Consider the following 22,142-nt stretch of genomic DNA (forward strand, 5'->3'; position numbering starts at 1 on the left):
ACTCTGAAAATCAAATAACATAGTATTTTTAAACGTTAAATCCTATAAAGATAGGGATGACGAATCATTGTTACTTCATTTTGAAACCACGATGTTTTCAATACTGTGAACAGTGGAAAATGCTTTGAACGAATTATCAGAGGTTAACAACATAATCTGAAAAAAGGGTAAATAAAACATCAAAATGACCAATTGAAACCAGTCAGTCACAAACGAGTATTCAGGAGCCCCACTCTATAATTCTGATTTAATTCTAAAACAAGCATTTGCAATGTAATGGGTAGCGCATTTGCTCGAGTTAGAGCTATTAGTGTTGTAAACTCCTAACCAGACTTTTCTTGCCACATAAACTGTAAATGAAAAGTAAAACAGTTTCACATAAGCGAGCCGACTGCCGACATGAGCTTGAAGGAGACACACAAAAGGAAACAGAAGTTCACTTGCAGTCAAACCTATCGGCAGAAGTGCACTTATCCATGTACCCAGCAAAAGTGCAATTATCCATGTAACAGGGTCGATGTCATGCAAAGCGTTTGACTACTGCCCAGCGTGATTGCTCTGCATAGGAAATAAAAATAAAAAGTAGCCTGGAAGCCATGTGAAAAACGCAGAGCCTCGTATGTTTTCAGTACTTTACCAGTGCGCCCGAGGAGGGCTAAGCACCGGAAAATGCATGACGTATGCATGCCTTTCACTAATGAAATCAAGCAAATTTTAAAAGGCAAGCCCACAAACCAACCAAACTGATGGGCGCTGTGGGCGTGGTTAAAAGCACACAGAGCGATTACAGCAGGAGCCAGAGCGCTTGCGTGCTCGACCCTAAACAAAAATAAGAGACTTGGATATCTTTGTAAGCAGTTACAAATGAGTATTCAGGAACAATGACATATAATTATAATAAGACTTATACCACAACTTCCAGAATACCCGGCTATCCTGTTAAGAATAACATAAATACAGGTCAGGGGAGCATCAAAAAACAAGTGTGACGGATCAGAAGCCAAAATTAGATATTTTTTCCAAGCTGTAACAAAAAACAACTTAATATCGTTCAGGAGCACAGACACATATTTTTAATAAGATTGGCATTACAACTTGCAGAATTCAAAGCTCACCTCTAAAACCTAGAATTTTCAACAAAATCATTGTGGTGGAGTTAAAAAAAAAAAAAAAAAAAAGTTATCAAGCAAGAAGCCAACATTTGAGGTTCACACCCACTCTGCAAAAAGTGTAAGAATGAAATAATCGCATATTTGAACAGAAGTCACTTAAAATACAAACGGAAAAATTACATTTCCCGTTGATTGACTAACCCGAGCCAGTGAACGTCAAGACATCGGAAGCCACGGTAAAAAAAGGGGGTTCCAAAATGTACCCCAATATCAGACGGAAGACTAAAACACAGACTTAAACCAGCTTTGCTGCCAAACAAGGGTGGACTATAGGGTCACGACACCCCAGTGGAAGCCAATACTCTTTTTGCTCGGCAGATGATTCGCAGCTCTGGAAGTGTGGGGATCGTAGGATTTTGATCTCCCTTTGCCAGCAAGGCCGAACTTGCCGTACCGGGCATCCGGCGTTTCTCCAAGAGCTGAAACAATGGGGGGGCAATTAATTTTTTTACTGGGGGTGGTTTTGTAGCAGGGTAGCAAGCAGTTTTACAAGCACTGCAGAGTTCCTTGTATATCCAACAGTTTTCAGGCAATAATAAAAGTGCCATGATAACTCTGGTACTTAGTGTACCTGCTGGAGAGAGATCAGAGTTTTGTCTAGTGGCAGTTTTGACTTATATAAGGTAGCGGAGAGGGTTAATATTCCAGCTGTAAAGAATGTGTACTATGCAGATCACAGAATTGTATTGTATGTGCAATGCTCAGTGGGATACTTCTTTTGTCATAGAGATCCTTTTGTTACTGTGCTGTTCATAAGTTACAATCAGAATGTAGCACAGTGAGCACAGAGAGCTACATGCAAACTGCATCGTACAGATTAGAAAGTTATGTTTTTTCCTAGTCTTTGACTATCCTAATTTTGCTAAAAAGGATTTGCTTGGGTAGAAATAAATGGTTAATAGTTAAGGCAGCCTTAACCAGTGTGTTACATTCTGAATCCTGAGTGTATGCTTTCCTAGAACACATACTTTTAAAAATTACCTACCAGTATGCATGTGAATCCTATACATTGCAGTCCTCTTTTCCTTCTGTAACATTTTCTATGCACTGATTTACACACTTATGATTCATTGTCTCTGTATGTGTGTGTGATGTAAAGTGCTCCAACACCATACACTGGTAAGAGAGGCAATATAAAACTAATGAAATACATGTGAAATACATGTGAGAAAAGAGGGGCTATGGAAAGATGAGAGGCACTGTTAGAGGGTGATAGTGAGGGAGTCATTGATGGTGAGGCAATCATTGAAGAGCCTGCATCCTGGTGCACCGTAAAGTTATCATCTGCTGAACTCTAGTACAACTTAACTGCTGAATTTCTATGGTTTTGTATGGGTAAAACATCAACCTAACTAGAACGTCCCTGTAACCTTTGGTTTTATCAGTGAATTTGTATGCTGTTTTTTTTTCAAGTAATATCTAATTACAGCACGTTAATGCAACCACTTCCACACACTGCCAATTAAGTTTGCCACAGGGCCTGTCCTGCAGCTAGGCCTGGTGGCTAACCCCTCTGAATGGCTTTGGCAGTGCTCAGCAGGTTTTGGTGTGTGTGTTTTTTTTTTTTTTATTGTTTTTTGGATCCGCAGGTCCTTCGCTGGTTAAAACTGAGGGTGTCGCTGAGCACTGCGATGTATCTGCAGATCAGCCCCCCAAAAAAAGGGGCAATTTTTCTTTTACCAGGGATGAGGCGGGCCCTCAAAGACTCCTCCATCTCTCCTGTGGGGGTCAGGATACCTGCATTCCTGACTCCTTATGTCAGTTTTTAAATATTCTTCAGGCAAAGCTAGTGAATCGCTTCTACAGTCATGTGTTTTACTTTTACTGAAATGCGGAATTTTGCAACTGTGCAAATGGAAGGAAATAATTCATCTGTGAAATGTCACCAATATAGTCATGAGCTTAGTAACAGTAGGACATTTGTCTATTTACACGAGTAGCTCTGTGCCAAATGTTTTGCACATTGTACTTTGTAGCCAGTTCAAAATGGCGCTGATGTAATTTGCCTTTCATGTATATTGCTATTTGCACAGTCCGCTATCTCTATTTACTTGCATGTCACTTTCAATTTACACCTAGAAGTATTCACTGAAACTTAGACCCATGAGCATGGAGTGTCGACCTTCCGCAGTGCTGGTCCCGATGCCGACGGCACCCACTGCCGGCACCATCCCCATTTAATCTCTGACTCCAAAACAGAGAATCACTTGAAATCGTATCCGGAGCCATCGGGAGCCTTGCCTCCCACATCGGATCCTGGGCCCTATTCATTTGGACTTGGCAGGAATGGGAGAGGTCACTGGACAAAAAAGAAGTCCAGCCTTACAAACAAGTGAGGAACTGGTATAAGGAACTGGGTGAAACTAGTGGCCTGGATGCTTCCCCCAAATGCTGGCATGCTTTCTTCCCCTACCGAGGCTACGGAGGAGGAAGTGTCTTTTACAATGGTGGTGCGGAGAGCTGTGGTAGTCCTTGACCTTAAGCTGCCTTCGATGGTGGTAAAGACCAATGTCTTGACAGAGGTGCTCCAGTTGGGAGTCTCCCCATCTGAACCGCTCCTACCATTTAATGAGGCCCTTGCAGATGCCTTTTTGAGTACCTGGTCCAGACCAAACACAGGACCTCTGTGAAAGAACAGTCGCTCGTCGCCAAGTTTCTTCATGCAACACTTCACCCCTGAGAGTTTGGTGATACAGGCTTCCACCTCACAGATCAACCATCTGCGTTCCTTACTGCTCCTCTGCATAGGTAATCAAAGAGGCTGGAGACCCTTGGGAGGAAGATGATTTCTTCTGCCAGCCTTGCCTTAGCGATCTGTGCTTCTGGACTGCCTACTCCACACTCTGTGAGATACAGTTGCACAAGTGCTGACTACGGTCCCGGAGGAGACCCAGGCCGTGCTCTCCCAAGAGGTAGCAAATGGGACAGAAGCGGCAAAGTTTACAAATCGATGTGGACTGACACAATCCACTTGCTCGGCCGATAGGTTTTGTCGATGGTGGCCCTTAGGTGCCATGCCTGGCTAAGAACTACTGGCGTACCGGGGGATGTCCCAACTTCTTTGATGGACATGTCCTTCAATAGCTCCTGTCCCTTCGGAAAGAAAGCGGATTCAGTGCTTGAGAGACTTAAGGACAGTCAGACTACAGCCCGGTCTTTGGGCTTATCTTCTGCCCCCTTGCCTTCCCCAGTCTGCTTTTTGCCCCTTTCGTGACTACAGAAGGGGCTAACAAACATCCCAGTCCCTGCCCAGCCACCATACTGTGAATGCTCCCCAGCCCCGGTCTGGAAGGGCTACTCTCTCCCATAACTGACTTCTCCTCTCCCCATGCCACCATCTCAAGTCAGGCTGACAGAGGATCCTCTTTCTCTTCTCTACAAGGAAATTGCGACTCTCTTGGCCACGGGAGGCATAGAGAGAGTCCCAATGCCATACATAGGTTGTGGTTGCCATTCCTGCCACTTTCGGGTGCCAAAGAAGGAGGAAGACCTTCGTCCTATCCTAGCACTACGGCCTTTTAACTACTTTCTCAAGAAGAAGAAATTCAGGATGCTCACGTTGGCTCAGGTTCTGTCTGCCCTGGAGGCTGGATGGTAGTGACAGATGCACTCCTGGTGCGACAGCCATCAAAGAGAGGTGGGAATCAGAGAACTCTGGTCTCCGGCGAAATCCAGACTCCACATCAACTTGCTGGGGCTTTGAGCAGTCCGACTGGCATTGAAAGCCTTTCTACTCTCCATCAGGGAAGGGCTTGTTCAGGTGTTCACAGACAACACCACTGCCATGTGGTACTGCAACAAACAGGGCTGGGTGAGGTTGTGGACCCTTTGTCAAGAGGCTCCCTGACTCTAAACATGGTTGGAACATAAGGGCATGTCCCTGGTGGTTCAACATCTGGCAGGTTCTCTGAATGCCAGTGCGGACGATCTCAGTTGAAGATGCCTAGCAGTTCACGAATGGCTTCTCCATCCATAGGTGTGGTATAAGGTCTTTTTCAGCAAGGGAGAGCCTTGGTTAGATCTGTTCGCCGCTGCTGAGTATGTGCAGTGTCAGCAGTTTTACATGTTGGAGTATCCGAGGCATATCTCGCCCTGAGAAGCTTTTTGTCGCGAGTGGAGATCAGGCCTCCCATACGCCTTTCTGTCCATACCACTGCCCAGAGTTCTCAAGAAGATCAAGAATCAACAGGCCAAGTTATTCTGGTGGCCCTGGACTGGGCATGGAGAGTCTGTTATCCTGAGCTACTGAGCGTGCCCATTGGTCCTCTGATCAAGCTGGCCCTTCAGGAGGATCTGCACAGAGACTGAGTGGCAGCAGTTGACATCATTTGACCTCCTTCCCGAAGTCTGCAATGCCCTCTTGGCAGCCAGGCGTTCCTATTTCTTCCTGCTGGTGGAAGAAGTTTGTAGTTTTGTGTTCTGACCGAAATGTTGACCCCCTTTCTGCCCCTCTTTCTCAGGCTCTTCTCTTTACTCTGTCTTTTGTCCAGCATGGCTCTGCTCTGGGCACTCTCAAGGGCTATCTTTCTGCTGTCTCTCCATTCTTCAGATTGCCTGATCAACTCTCTTTTCAATTCTACTATTGTACATAGATTCTTGAAAGGTTTGGTTGATCATTTACCACCTTCTCCTTTTATCATGCCTCAGTGGGGCTTAAATCTGGTTATCACATTCTTAATGTTTGCTGGTTTTAAGCCACTTCACAATTGTCTCCTGCGGTTACTCACCATCAAAGTGGCTTTCCTCATGGCCATAACATCTGTCTGCCGAAATAGCAAGCTGCAGGCCTTGTCATCTAAGCCCCCGTACTTATCCATACATCCTTTCAAGGTGTTCCTTATAATGTGGGCCTTCTTTGTTACAAAAGTGGTCACGCCTTTTCATGTAGGTCATTCCGTCACTTTACCAACTTTCTATGCTCCACCTCATCCGTCCAAGGAAGAGGATCATCTCCATGGTCTAGACCCCAAAAGAGTGTTGTCGTTCTATGTCAACTGCACATGAGAGTACATGAGAGTACCAGGTGGACTATCAACATGGGAGTACCAGGTGGACGATCAACTCTTCGTGGGGTATGTCTGAGCTAAAAATGGTTGTGCTGTGCAAAAAAGGACCATCTCCAGATAGGTTGTAGTCTGCGTTAACATCGGTCATGCACTGGCCAAGAGGCAACCCTCAAGAGCTTGTACGCTCCTTCCACCAGAGCCAAAGCTGCAAACACTGTGTTAGCACATGTAGTTCCAGTCTTGGATGTCTGCAACGTGGGTCTCCCTGCACACTTTTACGAAACATTACTCCCTGAACAGTCAGGTCTGTCGTGTTGGGCATTTTGACCATTCGGTCCTGCAGGACTTCCTTGACTGAAATTGGTCTGCAGACCCACCTCCGGGGATAGTATTGTTTGGGTATCTATTCTAAGGTAAGGAATCTGCAGCTAGAAGTCTCTGTCAGATGGACAAGTTATTTACCTTCAGTAAAGCCTCATCTAGTAGAGACTATATCTAGCTGCAAGTTCCTTACTGACCCACCCATCCTCCCCACTCTGCAGTCGGATTTCTAGTGCTAAGGCTGTATCCTTTTCCAGTGCCTTAATTATGCACACCAGTGGTCCGTGTTCTTCATGGTCCCGCCTTTCCGCCGTGGAAAGTCATGAAAAGAAAGTGATGTCAGCATGCCTGGTGACGCCTTTCTAGGTGCAGCGGACTTCACTCCCATAGCAGATGACACTGACTGAGTCGAATGAAGTCAGCAACCGGTGTGCAGGGGTACTGCTCACGAAAAATCTTCCTGGTCCAGTCAGACCCCCGGGATAATTCTAAGGTAAGGAATCTGCAGCTGGGTGTTATCTCTACCAGATAATGAATTACCAAAGGTAAGTAACTTGTTCTTTGTGTCTTAAACAAGCATGCATGTTTGGTAGCTCCGATCAAAGCCCTGAAATTAACAGCTACAATAGCAGTTGCCTGTACTGCTGCTACGAAGCATGGTGCCTACAAGTTGAGAAAGGGAAAAAGCATGCAGATTATGAGTAAAGGAATCACCATCAAAGTAACTTTAGCATTTTTTTGGTTACTCAAATTGATATATTGTTGAATTGCTCTGTGGATATCATTAACTTAAATTATCCTGCACTGTTTACGTGAAATTAGATCTTATAACAGGTTGACAAATCTTAATTGTTCTTATTTTTCAGCCTAAATTAAGCATGGCAAAATGCCGAAGAAATGTTGAAAATTTTCTTGAGGCCTGTAAAAAACTAGGTGTTCCTCAGGTAACCTACATTTTCATATAAATGGCCATATCTTGTGTATACTTACAAGTTGAATTATATGAGTAATTTAGTTGTGCTGTACATTTGCATTTGTCCAGTTTGTCCAAATATGTTTAACAAAATTTTTTTTTCTGGTGGATCCTTCTTCCCTTGGATTTGAATTTATGAATTTATGAATTTCCTCCAGTCACAAGACTGGATCCTCAATCCCACTAGGTCAAGTACCTCCCGCCTACATCCCTGTTGAAGATTTATATACTTTTCTGATCAGAACTATGGGCCTGATTACAACTTTGGAGGAGGGTGTTAATCCGTTCCAAATGTGACGGATATCCTGCCCACCGTATTACGAGTTCCATAGGATATAATGGACTCGTAATACGGCGGGTGGTATATCCGTTCCATTTGGGACGGATTAACACCCTCCTCCAAAGTTGTAATCAGGCCCTATATGTCTTCTGTATTTGGTGTCTTAGAACCGACCACAAACCCTCAGCCTGCAACTCTTGATTTTTGATGCTCCTAAAGGCCATGAGCGAGTGGAAGACAAAACATGGCTTACCTCTTTTCTTAAGCAAACAGTTTAGGCTGGTTTTAAGAATCCACTGTTCCTAACACCAGACTCATCCTTGTTGTTGGAGCAAATTCCAGTTCTCAAAAAATCTAAAGCTGGAGGTTTCAACTCTGTCTGCAGGCCCTTTTCTGGTTGAGGCCTTTCGCCAGGCCAGCTGGACTAATCCCTTAGGTTGGGTCTATTACTGTAATTTTAGTGATTCCAGCGATTCTGATCCAGCCACCACCTAAATCTTTGCCTCCATAGGCTTTAGCCTTGGTGTCCCTTCTGAGGAAGCGCTTCTCTACTATGGTACACACCATTGTGCCTTCGGTGCCTCCTAAAACGCCATCACAGCCGCTGCACTTGGATCCGAATTCAGTACCACTTCCACCTTCCATGGTGGGCATTATCATAATGCCCAAGGAAATGGTTTGTGCATTTTTCAGTAACTAACCTATGCCTCATTTGGCACTGGCTTAGTCCCCAGAGATTCGATTTTCAGATCAGATTCCAGTGCACTGAAAATGCCTGAAGAGTTTATGTATGAATGGAGAAATTTGATTTTGGGGCTGCTTGTGAGGAGGCATGGCTTATTTACTGCCTGTGACTCGGGGAGATGGGGGGGGGGGGGGGTAGACTATGTGATGATGCTTCCTGGAGATAAACTATATTTCCGAGTAATTGCTGAGCTCTTATAATGTTTGGGGACATGGACATCAGTTTGGATTATCAGGTTAACTTTTTTGTTTTACGAATACCTTGCTAGACAGTCATGGTACAATGTTGCTACACCCAGGACTGTGATACTTGAGTGCAAGATTATCCTGAAAATCAAGGTGTGTTTAGAAAACAATCTTGACCTGTTAGAACATTTGAAATTGAAATTGTTGTATTAGTGTTGGGGTGATCCTGTGACAAAACTGGAAGAGTTATTTTGTCAAGAAATGTTGCTCATTGCAATTTAGCCTTGAAAAAGTTCTGTAGAGGATGAAACACGTGTCAGCTGTGAATAGGCTGTGAACATTCATGAGGAACCAACTGTTTTTGCATTTGGAATTTGAATACTGTCGAGGTGTGGCAGTGAATATTCATAAAAACCTAATTGTTATTATGTTTCAAATTTGATATGCTCAAGAAACTACTATCAAACAATTGTATCTACTATTGCTATAAAGTATTTAACATCTCTGTGGAGTTTGGAATAAGTAACATATACAATGTGAAGGACACCATCAACTTGTTTTTGCTCTTTGGCTCAAGTGAAAAGAAAAATGATATCTGAATGTTATGAGAGACATTTTTTAGCATTTATTTCACATTAAAATTGCTCATATACAGGTAAAAATAAATAATAATTAGGATATTGGGTACTAAGATAAAGATATGTTCGTTGTGTACTCCACTAATATGTTTATCCATCAGGATGTTGATGGCCTATCAGTCACACCTAAGCTCCCTTTGTGTCTGGCTGTGTAGAGGAAATGCACAAAGCCCCGCTGTCACACATTTCCAAAATGTTTATTGGAGACAGGCTGCAAACACACAGGGATAAAATCAGGAAAATGCCAAGTTCGTATAAGTGTGGGACATGGCCTGGTTAGATGGCCGACAGGACGTAGAGCTCTCTGCTCCCGGCAGGCCCATCTATAATCCTGCTAAATCCTGGGCCCTGGCGTGGTTGACGGCATTGCAGTGATGTGGACAGCCATGCCTGGATCGTCCTGTACTATTTTTGCCCGTTTTGGAGAAGTGACCGGGAACTGCATTGAGTTGATCCTCTCGCCTGCTGCTGGCTCAGATGAGCCATGTACCCAAGGCTCTTGCTGGGGCTGAGGTAGGCTGTGTGCTCTGGACTGTGGGGATGGGCACTGAGCACCGAAAAGTGAGCGAAGCCTGCCCTGACTGCATGCGGTTCCCTCACTGATTAGGGAAGCTGATTCTGCAGGTGATCACTTGATTGAATTATCCTGCAGGGCGGAGGCCAAGATCAGGCATGCTGTTTTGGATTTTGCTGTGGCATGTGCAGCCCATGAGTGTCCCTGGTTGTGAAAACTGAAGCTGGGCCCTGGATTGCGGTGAGACTCGCTGAGAATTAGAGCGGTGCCCCTTGGCTTGGGACGTTTACTACCCCCTGTCCACCATCAGATTTGCCTGTGTAACAGATTTGGGGGGTCTAGGTTGAGGCCCCTCCTACTGAACTTAATAGCGGCATCTTGGTCTGCTGGGAGCCCAGTCTGCAAGGGGCCGCGCTGGGCCTATTGGATACCTTGACTCATTCGCAGGGCTCCATGATTGCCAGCAGTGCCTTGCAGTGACCGATCCCTGAGTCGGGCGATCCAGAGGTGATGAGGTACCACTTCCCTCCAGTGGGAGCCTGTTCTTTTTTTTGGGTGGTGCCTCCTAGGGCCCTGTTCCTCCTGTGGGACTTGCTGGGAACTTCTGGAATGGTCGGTTGGTGCCTGCTTCATAGGGGAGCCACAGGTTGTCTATTGACTCCTGCCTCTGCCTAGAGAGCCCACTTTGTGGAGGATGGCCTGACTGGTTTGCCCTGACTTGGTTGCTGCGGGTGATCCTCCCTGAGTGGCAGGTGCAGGGGCACCAGAAGGTATTGGCCTTCTGGCTACATGGTCTTGGTTGGGGCACCTGGGCACCTGAGGAGGCCGGAGGAGTAGGCCGGAGTTTGGGAATGCCACTGCGCCTCCCGAGTGGTGCTGACAGATGGCTGTTGCAAGGCCCTTTGCAACTGCGTGTGTGTGTGTATACATGCGTGTGTGTATGTGTGTGTCCTGCAGTGCAGAGTGGTGGTAGCGGTGTGACACCCTGTTGCATGCCATCAAGGGCAAAGATAAGTACACAAAGACTCCCACCACAAACACTATCACTCATTCACAACGGCTGATTGGGGACTCTGTGAGTGGTTCCTCTGAGTGTGGGGGTGAGCCGTCCCATACGGAATTGTTGGCTGCTATGCAAGAATCAAGATTGGCACTGCTAGGGAGCTGGAAGCCCATGTGGAGCATGCTGAGGGGTACTCCTGTCATTGTAACATGCGGTTTCTAGGTTTTCCTGGGAAGGTGAAGGGTTCTTTTATATGAAACTTCTTGGAGGACTGGATTAAAAAATTGCCGCTGAGTGGGCTGTCCAGTTTGTGCTTGAGAGGGCGCACCGTGTGCTGGTCCGGGAGCACCAGTTGGAGTCCCCCCCCCCCCCCCCCCCCCCCCCCCCCCCCCCAAGGGCTATTATAGACAAAATATTGAACTATAGAGACAGAGACTGTATTGTGTCGCGGCCAGGGAGCGTGAGGTCCCAAGAGTTGATAATCATGCCATTTTTCCTGATTATATGAGGAAGGTTCAGAAACAACGTTAATCATACTTGGGTGTTAAACATAAGCTGCGGACTGTGAACTTGAACTATATGCTGCTTTACTCCTCCAAGCTGAAGGTCATTGAGGGTGGGTGAGCGCACTTTTTTGAGAAGCCGCAAGATGTGTGGGACTGGTTCAAGGTCTGGGTTGGTGCCTTGACCAGTGGGTGCGAGGTTTGTAGTCATTTTGGTGGACAGAGAGGCCAGGAGCTTGGAAGAGCTGCACAGTTGGTGCTACATTAAATGATAAGTCCCAAGACATACATATGGTTACTATTCAGGATGATAGCACTATGCAGGTGGTCGAGGATCCTGTGAGACAGTTTGTTGGTGTGTCGTCCCCGGATGGGGACACCTATTGCCGCACTACCTGACTTGCAGTTGACTGAAATTGTGCTGGATAGTAATCTTTGTACTGTGTGATAACTCTTGATTTATGTTATTGCTGCTGATAACTGGAGCTAGAAAGCTATCTAGGTTGTCTGGGTTGGGGGGTGTCAGGTCTTTGCCATCGCTGCACAGGCCTGCTTTCCTCTGGTTGGGCAACTCCAAGGCTAGAGAGTGGAAATCTGTTGGTTCTAGCCTGATGTATCAATTATTTATTTGCTAGGCTGTTGGTTATTCATGTTTATTACTTACTCCAGGGCTCACAGATTGACCCCTGTGGCTCAGCTCCGAGAAGTTCTCTGCGTGGTGTCCAGAGTGTGGGGTGAGGGGTTGATTCTTTGGACAGATAATGGGAGGTGGGCTGGTAGTTGGGTACTTCTCCCTGTTGGATGAGTGGGGTGTTTTTTTAACACACGTGGGAATGAACTTACATAGCATGACTGAACCACTTTGTCTGTCCAGAGGTGGGTTGTGTTTTTTTGTAGTTGTTTTTAGTTGGTTGAGCAATTCTATAAGCAGCACCTGGCGGGTCATACGGAAACTGGTGGGTTGGGTGCTTTGGAGCTCTGAGACACCTCAGGAGGGTTAATATTGGATTCTTGTCTGGAATGTCCAGGGAAAAGAATATGCACCACGAGGTAGAAGGTGCTATAGTTTTTGAAGCGTAACACAATTGACATAGCCTGCATCCAGAAGACACATCTTGCAAGTGGGTAGGGCATAAGGTGGCCAAGAAGTGGAAGGGCCAGCTGTACTCTACTTACTCCTGTTATGCCCGGAGGCTCTTGGTATGTGTGGTCCCCAGTGGCCCTATAGTGCTCAGTTATATGGATGCTGTCATCCAGGGGAGGTACATGGTCCTACACGGCAAATTGGATGGGAAGGCACTCTCCATCCTTAATATCCATGCACCCAGTGTGGATGATCCTCGTTACAGGAATTGATGGGTGCTGAGGTGGATGGTCCTTTCATATTGTGTTATGAGTGGGAAGTGGATAGATATCTACTAGAACAGAGATGAAGCCACATATGGCAGTGGCAATGGGAGAAGTTATGCAGGGCTTGAGTTTGCTAGATGCTTGGAGGATTCATAGACTGGTGTAGAGAGTCTACACGTGTCAGTCACTTACACATCATACTTACAGTCGATTGGATAGAATGCTATTGACTGGGTGCCCGATGGAAGGAATCCCTAGGTTGCAGCATTTGGCCCACTTCCTGTCAGATCACACACCAGTGCTTGGATTGCTTGACTGAGGGACTTGTGGTGGCAAAAATCTGGGTTGGCACTTCCTGATGGATAGTCTGTCTCATGCGGTAGGTAAAGACACATCTGATAGAGATATGTGGTTGCAGATTCTTTACCTTAAAATTTCCACAGCCTCAGTCTGGATTTGGAGATTTTTCTTGAGCAGTACCCCTGCGCGGCTTTAGGTGGCATTGATCATCTCGGTCTTCAGCATTGTCTGCGCAAGATAACACTTTGCAGGTCCTATGTAGGTGTCACCCTGGCACGCTGCAATCAGTTATTTTCTTTCCGGCCCAGCCTAGCGCTGATCCAAAGAAGAGCTACCCCTCAGTCGTTTTTTGACTGGCCTTTTTAAAATTTTTGTCAAAGATTTTTGAGTGTTGATACTTCTGATGGATACAGCTACCTGTGGATTCCTCACGTATTGAATACTTCCATTGCGCCAGCATTCGATGGAAATCTTCTTCCTAGCTTCTGCACGTCGACTAGGACGTCACAATTGCCCACGTGACTCCGTCTGACGTCATACAGGCCCTGGCCTACGTCAGTTCCCTTTTTTCCGTGCCATTCGAAACGGTTATCTTCGAGGGAGCTACTGTTGCTAATCGACGTAGTTACAGTGTTTTTGCTGTTTTTTCCTTTGAGACATTACAATGTCGCAAAGAAAGTCAGGATTCAAGCCCTGCAACGAGTGCAGTGGCAAAATGGCGGTTACGGACCCACATTCTGACTGTTTGTGGTGTCTTAGTTCCGACCACAATGCTGACAAGTGCGATTCTTGTCAACGTATGAATCCAAAGGTCTTAAAAGAACGTGAGGCCAAGCTTTTTCTGGCGAAATCAAAGAAGAAGGAGAAAAGACATCCCCGCAAGTCGTCTTCACCGAAGTCGCATTGGCGTAATCGGGACTCCCGGCGTCGTCGAGAATCTCGACGCCGGTCGAGTAGGGAGAGGTCTAGATCGAGGTCACCTTTGACTCGACGTCGGAAGACTTGGGAAGTTAGTCCCACCGTCTCTCCCCAGCCGCCGACGCCGTTAGCATCTCCGACTTCCCCGACTTCACCGATGTCACCTGTTAATCCTCCTTCGGTGTTCGAGGTTCCACGGCCTCAGGTGTTTTCTCCGACCATGCAGACGTCGGGACCGGCGTCGATGTCGCCTTCGACCCAGGCAACTCAGTACCTGGCTTTCCCGGCCCCTGGAGCCGATAGTTCCGCATTCTTGAATGCAATGTTCTCCATCTTCCAACAGATGGCTCCAGGTGGTGGACCGGCTGGTCCTTCAGGCCCTTTGGCCTTCAACATGGGTGATCTGGCTCCACTTCGACCGGCACCCTTTATGTCCTTTCTTCCCTTGGGAAATGTGGGCTCGGCGCCGGTGTCGGCGCCTGTGGCATCGGCTCCTGTGGCACAGTGTCTCAGCCAGCTACGACGAGTAGACCTCCACCGGCCCCGGAACAGTCTTCTGACAGTCCTACTCCTTGTTCGGCGCCGAAGAAATCCATGGCGCCGTTAGATCCGGCGTCTGATGGATCCGAGGACCGGCGTCAAGCTTCGACATCTGCTGACGCCATGTCGACGCCGAGGATAGAGGAGAGACTGCATTCGAGGAGGCTTGCTCTTCGCCTCCTTGAAGAGCAAGAATATCGGAGACAGACATTGGAGGAAGGGGAGATTGAGGACTCTTGTGAAGATCTCCATGGCTTGGACACGGCTAGTGGTCTGGACACCTCTCCAGAATGGGACTTGTCGTCACCTGGAGAGTACACGGAGGAGGCGGCAACTTTTCATTCGGTCATCAGAAAGGCGGCTGACTTTTTGGACCTCCCTTTGCCGTTGTCTGAGCCCAAGCCAAACATCTTGACAGAAGTGTTGCACCCTGCCTCAACAACTGCAGAGCCACTTTTGCCTTTTAATGGGACACTGTTGGATCCCATCATGGAAATCTGGAAGAAGCCGGTGTCATCTTCGGCGGTGAATAGATCTGTGGCTCGGAGATATCGAGTTGCGCCTGCTGACCCAGGCTTCCTTTCCAGGCACCCAACACCTGAAAGCCTAGTGGTTCAGGCTTCTTGCTCAGCCCGATCTGCTCCAGGATCCTTTCCAGCTGTGCCCTCAGATAGAGACTCTAAAAAAATGGACATATCATCAAAGAAGGCTTTCTCGTCATGTAGCATGGCTTTGAAATCCACCAATGCTACGTGTATCTTGGGGAGATACATTTACGCCCTGATGGACGAGATTAAGTCGACGCATACTGAGGTGCCTCAAGAATTATTGAGCCTGGTTTCGGATGCTCAAGCAGCGGCAACCCAGGTTATTCAATCTGGGTTAGATACGACGACTCTGTTGCTAGAGCTATGGGTACTGCTGTGGCTACAAGGAGGCAAGCCTGGCTTCGTAGCTCTGGATTTTCCTCTGATGTACAATCGACCCTCTTGGACCTTCCTTTTGATGGCGATAAGCTTTTTGGCGCCAAGGCTGATTCAGCTCTAGAGAGGTTCAAGGAGAGTAGGGCCACTGCCAAGTCTTTGGGCTTGCAAGCCTCTTCTTCTGCTTCCTCCAGATTTTTCAGGAGGTTTCGAGGATTTGGTCGTGGTTCCTCCTCCTCCTTTCGAGGAAAATTCCAGCATCAACCCACCTCTGCTCTCTCCTATAGATCTTACAGAGGGAGAGGTAGGGTCCGCACCAGGGGAGCCACTCAGCAGCACTCTGCCTCTTACTCTTCCTCTGGAGGGGTGCAGCATGGGAAGCAGCCTTAGACTTCCGCCAATTCCTTCTCACTCCACTCCTGTAGGGGGGAGGTTATTGAACTTTCTCCACAAGTGGGAGGTCATAACATCAGACTCCTGGGTTACCAGCATTGTGAGGAAAGGCTATGCCCTACCCTTTCGGGAGTTTCCGCCCCCCATCCCGCCCTGCCCTTCCTACTGTTCAGAAGAGCATCTCCTGTTGCTAGAACAGGAGGTTCAAGTCCTTCTTTCAAAGGGTGCGGTGGAGTTGGTTCCAGAGCAGGAAAGGGGTCAGGGTTGTTACTCAAGATACTTCCTGATCCCCAAGAAGGATGGTCGTTTGAGGCCAATCCTGGACCTGAGGATCTTGAATTGGTTCCTCAAACAGGAAAAGTTCAAGATGCTGAACCTAGCTCAGGTGCTTTTGGCGCTGAACGATGGAGATTGGATGGTGTCTGTCGACTTGCAGGATGCTTACTTTCATATCCCGATACTCAAGTCGCACAGGAAGTATCTCCGGTTTGTGGTGGGGTCGCAGCATTATCAGTTTGCGGTCCTCCCGTTTGGTCTTACTTCAGCACCCAGAGTCTTCACAAAGGTAATGTCGGGGGTTGCAGCAGAGCTCAAAAGGAAGGGGATAGCAGTATTTCCTGATCTGGACGACTGGTTGATCAAAGCCAAGTCTCCGGAGCTCGTGCTACATCACCTTCAGTCGACAACCCAGCTGTTGTTCGACCTGGGTTTTTCAGTGAATGCACCCAAATCTCACCTAGAGCCCTCTCAGCGCCTCCTGTTCATAGGGGCAGTACTGGATACAGCATTGAGTCGCGCCTTTCCTCCGCCTCAGCGGATTCAGGACATTCAGGCGTTGGTTCCAATGTTTCAAAGTGGAGCGGTCATTCCGGTCCTCAGGGTCCTACGCCTGCTCGGTCTGCTTGCTTCTTGCATTCTGCTGCTCACTTACGCTCACTGGCACATGAGGGCTCTTCAGTGGTGCCTTCGGAAGCAGTGGTCTCAACACAAAGGGGATCTCGAAGGGTCAGTAAGGATCTCCGGGGACGCTGCTGCAGATTTAAAATGGTGGATTGCGGATGGCAATCTTTCCCAAGGAAGGCCGTTCTCGCAACCTCCGCCGGTGACCACAGTAATAACGGATGCTTCCACTCTGGGGTGGGGAGCTCATCTGGGGGACCTGGAGATCAAAGGTCTTTGGTCTCCAGTAGAACAGATGTTTCATATAAATCTGTTGGAGTTGCGGGCTGTACGTCTTGCACTCAAGGCCTTCCTCCCGTACCTTCGCGGTCAGTCGGTTCAGGTCCTGACGGACAATACTACGGCGATGTGGTATATAAACAAGCAGGGAGGAGTAGGGTCGTACCTTCTCTGCAGAGAAGCTCTACGGCTTTGGTCCTGGGCAAAGGACCATCAGATTTGTTTGGTAGCAAATCATCTGGCCGGAGTCTTGAACATGCGTGCAGATGCTCTGTCGCCATTTCTCGACCGATCACGAGTGGCGTCTCCATCCGGATCAAGTCCGTCTAATCTTCCAAATGTGGGTGTTTCCTCGGATAGATCTGTTTGCCACCCGGGAGAACTCGCACTGCCCGTTATTTTGCAGCCTCCAGTATCTGGTACAAGGAGTATTGGGGGACACGTTTCAGATGACCTGGTGCGACCAGTTGCTTTACGCTTTTCCCCCCATACCCTTGATTCCTCGAGTTTTGAGGAAAATTTGCCAAGACCGGGCCCAAGTCATCTTAATAGCTCCGGATTGGCCAAGGAGGGTATGGTACTCGGACCTTCTCCAACTTTCACTGTGCCCTTCGCTCCATCTCCCTCTCAGGGCAGACCTCCTCCCGCAGTCGCAGGGGCAGGTTCTACACCCCCACCTCCAGAGCCTGCACCTTCATGCCTGGAGATTGAACGGGGCAACCTGAGTTCCTTTTCTCTCCCGCCTGATGTAGTGGATGTTATCTTATCGGCCAGGCGACACTCCACTAAATCTATCTACGCTAATAGGTGGGCTAAATTTGTGATTTGGTGTGGAGAGAGACAAATTGATCCCTTACGTGCTCACTTATCAGATATCTTGTCTTTTGCACTGTCTCTGGCACAGAGGGGTTGTGCAGTGGCTACAGTCAAGGGATATTTATCTGCCCTGTCAGCCTTTCTATGTCTTCCGGACCAGCCTTCTCTATTCAAATCCCCTATAGTACTTAGATTTTTAAAAGGTCTTATTAACAAATTTCCTCCCACTCCTTTCATTATGCCTCAGTGGGATTTAAACCTGGTTCTGACTTTTCGTATGGGTACCCCATTTGAGCCTATGCATTCTTGCCCCTTACGGTTATTGGTCCTAAAGACTGTTTTCCTTGTTGCATTTACTTCCGCAAGAAGAGTGAGTGAGCTGCAGGCTCTATTTGTCAAACCTCCTTACACATCTTTTTATGGGGATAAGGTGGTGTTGAGGACCAAGGCTGCTTTCCTACCGAAGGTTGTTGCACCCTTTCATATGGCCCAAACGAATACTCTTTCCTCGTTCTATCCTCCGCCTCATCCTTCAAAAGAAGAAGAGAGTCTACACCGCTTAGACCCGAGGAGAGCGCTAAGCTTTTATGTGGACAGAACAAAGGATTTCAGGCTGGAGGATCAGCTCTTCATCGGGTACGTGGGAAAGAGGGAGAGGAAAGGCAGTCCACAAGAGAACACTCTCCAGGTGGGTCATTCTTTGCATTAAAATATGTTACTCTTTAGCAAAGAAGGAACCCCCTGATGGTATAAGAGCTCATTCCACCAGAGATAAGTCGGCCCTCTTCGGCCTTGGCTAGGGGTGTTCCTGTGGTCGACATCTGCAAGGCCGCAACTTGGTCATCCCTCCACACTTTTGCGAAGCATTACTGCTTGGACTCTGAGGTTAGGAGGGATGGCCATTTTGCACGGTCAGTGCTGCAGGATTTCTTGGTTTGACCATTCAGGCACCCACCACCGAGTGCGGTACTGCTTTGGGACTCTATTCAATAGGTGAGGAATCCACAGGTAGTTGTATCCATCAGAAGAACGAGTTACTTACCTTCGGTAACGACTTTTCTGGTGGATACATTAGCTACCTGTGGATTCCTCACAGTCCCACCCGCCTCCCCGTTGCCTGTCTGGTCTAACCAAGTTATTCTTGGGTGTGCTCCTCTTGGTTTTTGAGGACTTGTACATATACTGTATATATATTTATTTGTGTATTTGTTTATTTATTTATTAAAAAAAATAAAAAATCTTAAGTTCTTGAAATGATGTATTTATCTTGATTGTCATTAAATATTATTATTTGATTATTTATTTCAATGGCCTATTAGTTTCAGTCACGTAAAAAAGGTTGGTACTGACGTCGGCACGTCGGCGAGGGCCTCTTATTGCCTGTATGACGTCAGACGGCGTCGCGTGGGCAATTGTGACGTCCTCGTCGACGTGCAGAAGCTAGGAAGAAGATTTCCGTCGAATGCTGGCGCAATGGGAGTATTCAATACGTAAGGAATCCACAAGTAGCTAATGTATCCACCAGAAAAGTTGTTACCGAAGGTAAGTAACTCGTTCTTCTAGTGTGTCGAGGATGTCTTTGGGTAAGGCTGGGTTCAAGCCCTGTGGATTCTGCCATCGAGCAATGACTGTAACGGATCTACACCTCATGTACCTGTGATGTCTGGAGCGCGACCATGACCCTACGTCGTGCTCCGAATTCTGGGCCGTGAATCCGAAAGCTTTGAGCAGTACCTAAAGCGTCTTGCGGCCTGGTGCTCCGCTCTGTGTAGGTCCTGATCTCTGTCGAGAGGAAGGTCTTGAGAACATTTGCTGATACCCCCCTTCATTCGTGGTCCCACTTCAAGTCCTTGGGAGGACCCAGTAAATGGAGGCACAAGAAGAAGATGAAGAACAACAAGTGTTCTTCGACTGCACCCTGTCCACTGGCCAATGAGACAAGCAAAAAGGAACGTAGTTGTTCTAGGCCTCCAACCCCTGAGCCTGCATCTGGGTTGGCTGTGCGCCTCCCTGGGTTTCCAGAAGCTGGAGCGACCCCTGCCCAACTAGGGAACTTTTGTGAGGCCCTGTGCCTCATCTTTGGGCAGTCCAACTCTGCTGGAGCACCTTCGGGCCATACAGGGTCAGACGGGGGACCCCTTGGGTTCTGCGTCAGTGGCTTCGGCCTCATCTCCAGGGGGTACCCCTGGATCCGTTCCTGGCATTGGTCGTACCACCTCAACCTTCCCGGACACAGTTTCCGATGTTGATGTTCCAGACATCACCTGTGCCCCCAGGCAGCTTCGACCCCATCCTGATTGCCAACTCGGACATGAAGCCAGACCAGCGTGGCACTATGCCGAATCCGACTTATACAGGGGCCTTGTTGTCTATGTCAGATCCTGGCCCTTATTCTTATTGGTTGGCGTACAGTGAGGAATGGGAGGAGTCGCTGGACCCTCTAGAATACCAGCTACAATACCTTTTGGACTGGCGTATAGACCTGGGTGAAGCCAGTGGTCTAGATCCAAACCAGCATTGGTCATACCACCTCACCTTTCCTGACACCGTTTCTGATGTTGATGCTCCTGACGTCACCTGTGCCCCCAGACAGCTTCAACCCAATCCTCATTGCCAACTCTGACACAAAGCCAAACCTACGTTGCATAATGCCAAATACAACTTATACAGGGGCCTTGCCCACTATGTCAGATCCTGAGCCTTATTCTTTTTGGTTGGGGTACAGTGAGAAATGGGAAGAGTCGCTAGACCCTCTAGAATACCAGCTACAAGACCCTTTGGACTGGCATATGGAGCTAGGTGAAGCCAGTGATCTGGATACTTCCCCTGACACTGGCATGCTTTCTCTCCATACTGTGGCTATGGAGGAGGGAGCATCCTATACCATAGTGGTGCGAAGAGCAGCCGAGGTCCTGAGCCTCAAGGTATCTTATGTGACAGTCAGGACTAACATCCTGACAGGGGTACTTCAACCTGGGGCTTAGTCCTCTGAACCGCTATTACCCTTCAGTGAAGCATTTACAGATGTCCTGCTGGGTACCTGATCCAAACCCAGCACAGGGACACCAGTGAACAGGACTTTTAGCCCACCACCATTGACCTGTTCCAACTGACCCAGCTTTCCTGATGCAACATCCCTCGCTTGAGAGCTTGGTTATCCAAGCCTCTACATCCCAGGGCACCTTACCTTCCGCAGCTAGGGAATCCAAGAAGCTGGACCAACTTCAGAAGAAGATGTTTTCTTCCTCCAACCTGGCATTGCTGTCCATGAACACCACATGCCTTTTGGGAAATTACTCCCACGCGCAGTGGGATACAGTTGCGCAGGTGTTGCTCCAGGTCCCGGAGGAAGCCCAAGCTGTACTCTTTCAAGCTGTTGCTGATGGGAGAGACGCAGCAAAGTTCACAATCCGATGTGGACTGGACACGACCGACTCACTGAGCAAAACAATTGCATTGATAGTGGCCCTGAGGCACCACGCCTGGTTGAGGACGTCTCTTTTTTTAGAGGAATGTCCAAGCCAGTCTTCTGGACATACCCTTTGAGGGCGCACCAGACTCTTCAGAAACAAAGCTGACTCGAAGTTTGAGCGCTTCAAGGATTCATATGCCACGTCCAGGTACTTCCTGCTGCCCCATCACTCAGTCTTCTTTTTGCACCTTTCATGGCTATGGTAGGGGCAACCCACCATGTTGGTTCCCCTCCAGCCACTGTGCCACGCACACATCTGTGTGGCTGGGGACGTCCGATCCACCACTGTCGTGGATCACAGAGTCAACGGTCAGGCCAATCCATCGCCTGTCCCCCAACCCTGCTGCAGCTGCCACCAACCCTTCCTAGTCTGACGATTTCCCAACAGGGACTAGTTGGAGGCAGGATTCTCCATCACCTGCTCGCTAGCAGTCCATCACGTCAGACAGGTGGATTTTGCAGAGAGCCACTTCAAGACTACTTCTCCATCCAGGCCACCATCCTACGATCGGATGATGAAGGATCACTTGGCACTTCTCCGTGAGGAGGTTAGGGCTCTCTTGGCCAAGGAATCCTTAGAGAGGGTCCCCTGTGCCAGAAGTAGGTTGTGGTTGTTATTCCTGCTACTTTCTGGTGCCCAAAAGCGACAAGGGTTTCTGCCCTGTTCCAGACCTTCGGTCGGTCCATCTCTTCCCTTAAGGAGAAGTTCAAAATGCTCATTCTGCATGCTCATGCTCAGGTTCTATCTGCCCTGGGTCCAGGTGACTGGATGGCTGAGTTGGACTTGCAGAACGCTTACTTCCACATTACCTTCCTGCCGGCCCACAGATGTGTCTTGCAGTTCATGTCGGGCCTTAGAGCACTTTCAGTGCACCGTGCTTCCCCTTTGCCTTACCTGCGTCCCTCACATT

The 22,142-nt window shown here is 48.1% G+C and overlaps 1 protein-coding gene across 2 annotated transcripts in view; it reads left to right on the top strand.

Annotated features, from left to right (window-relative positions):
- LRCH2 (leucine rich repeats and calponin homology domain containing 2) overlaps nucleotides 1-22,142 on the top strand; it is a 743,639-nt gene that overhangs the window by 677,494 nt on the left and 44,003 nt on the right. For both annotated transcript variants that reach the window (XM_069212552.1, XM_069212554.1), the window contains one exon: nucleotides 7,366-7,443. In XM_069212552.1, coding sequence (XP_069068653.1) covers nucleotides 7,366-7,443 — 78 coding nt within the window. The remainder of the gene's footprint in view (nucleotides 1-7,365; nucleotides 7,444-22,142) is intronic.

This window comes from Pleurodeles waltl, chromosome 2_1 (assembly GCF_031143425.1).
Source record: "Pleurodeles waltl isolate 20211129_DDA chromosome 2_1, aPleWal1.hap1.20221129, whole genome shotgun sequence".
NCBI lineage: Eukaryota > Metazoa > Chordata > Amphibia > Caudata > Salamandridae > Pleurodeles > Pleurodeles waltl.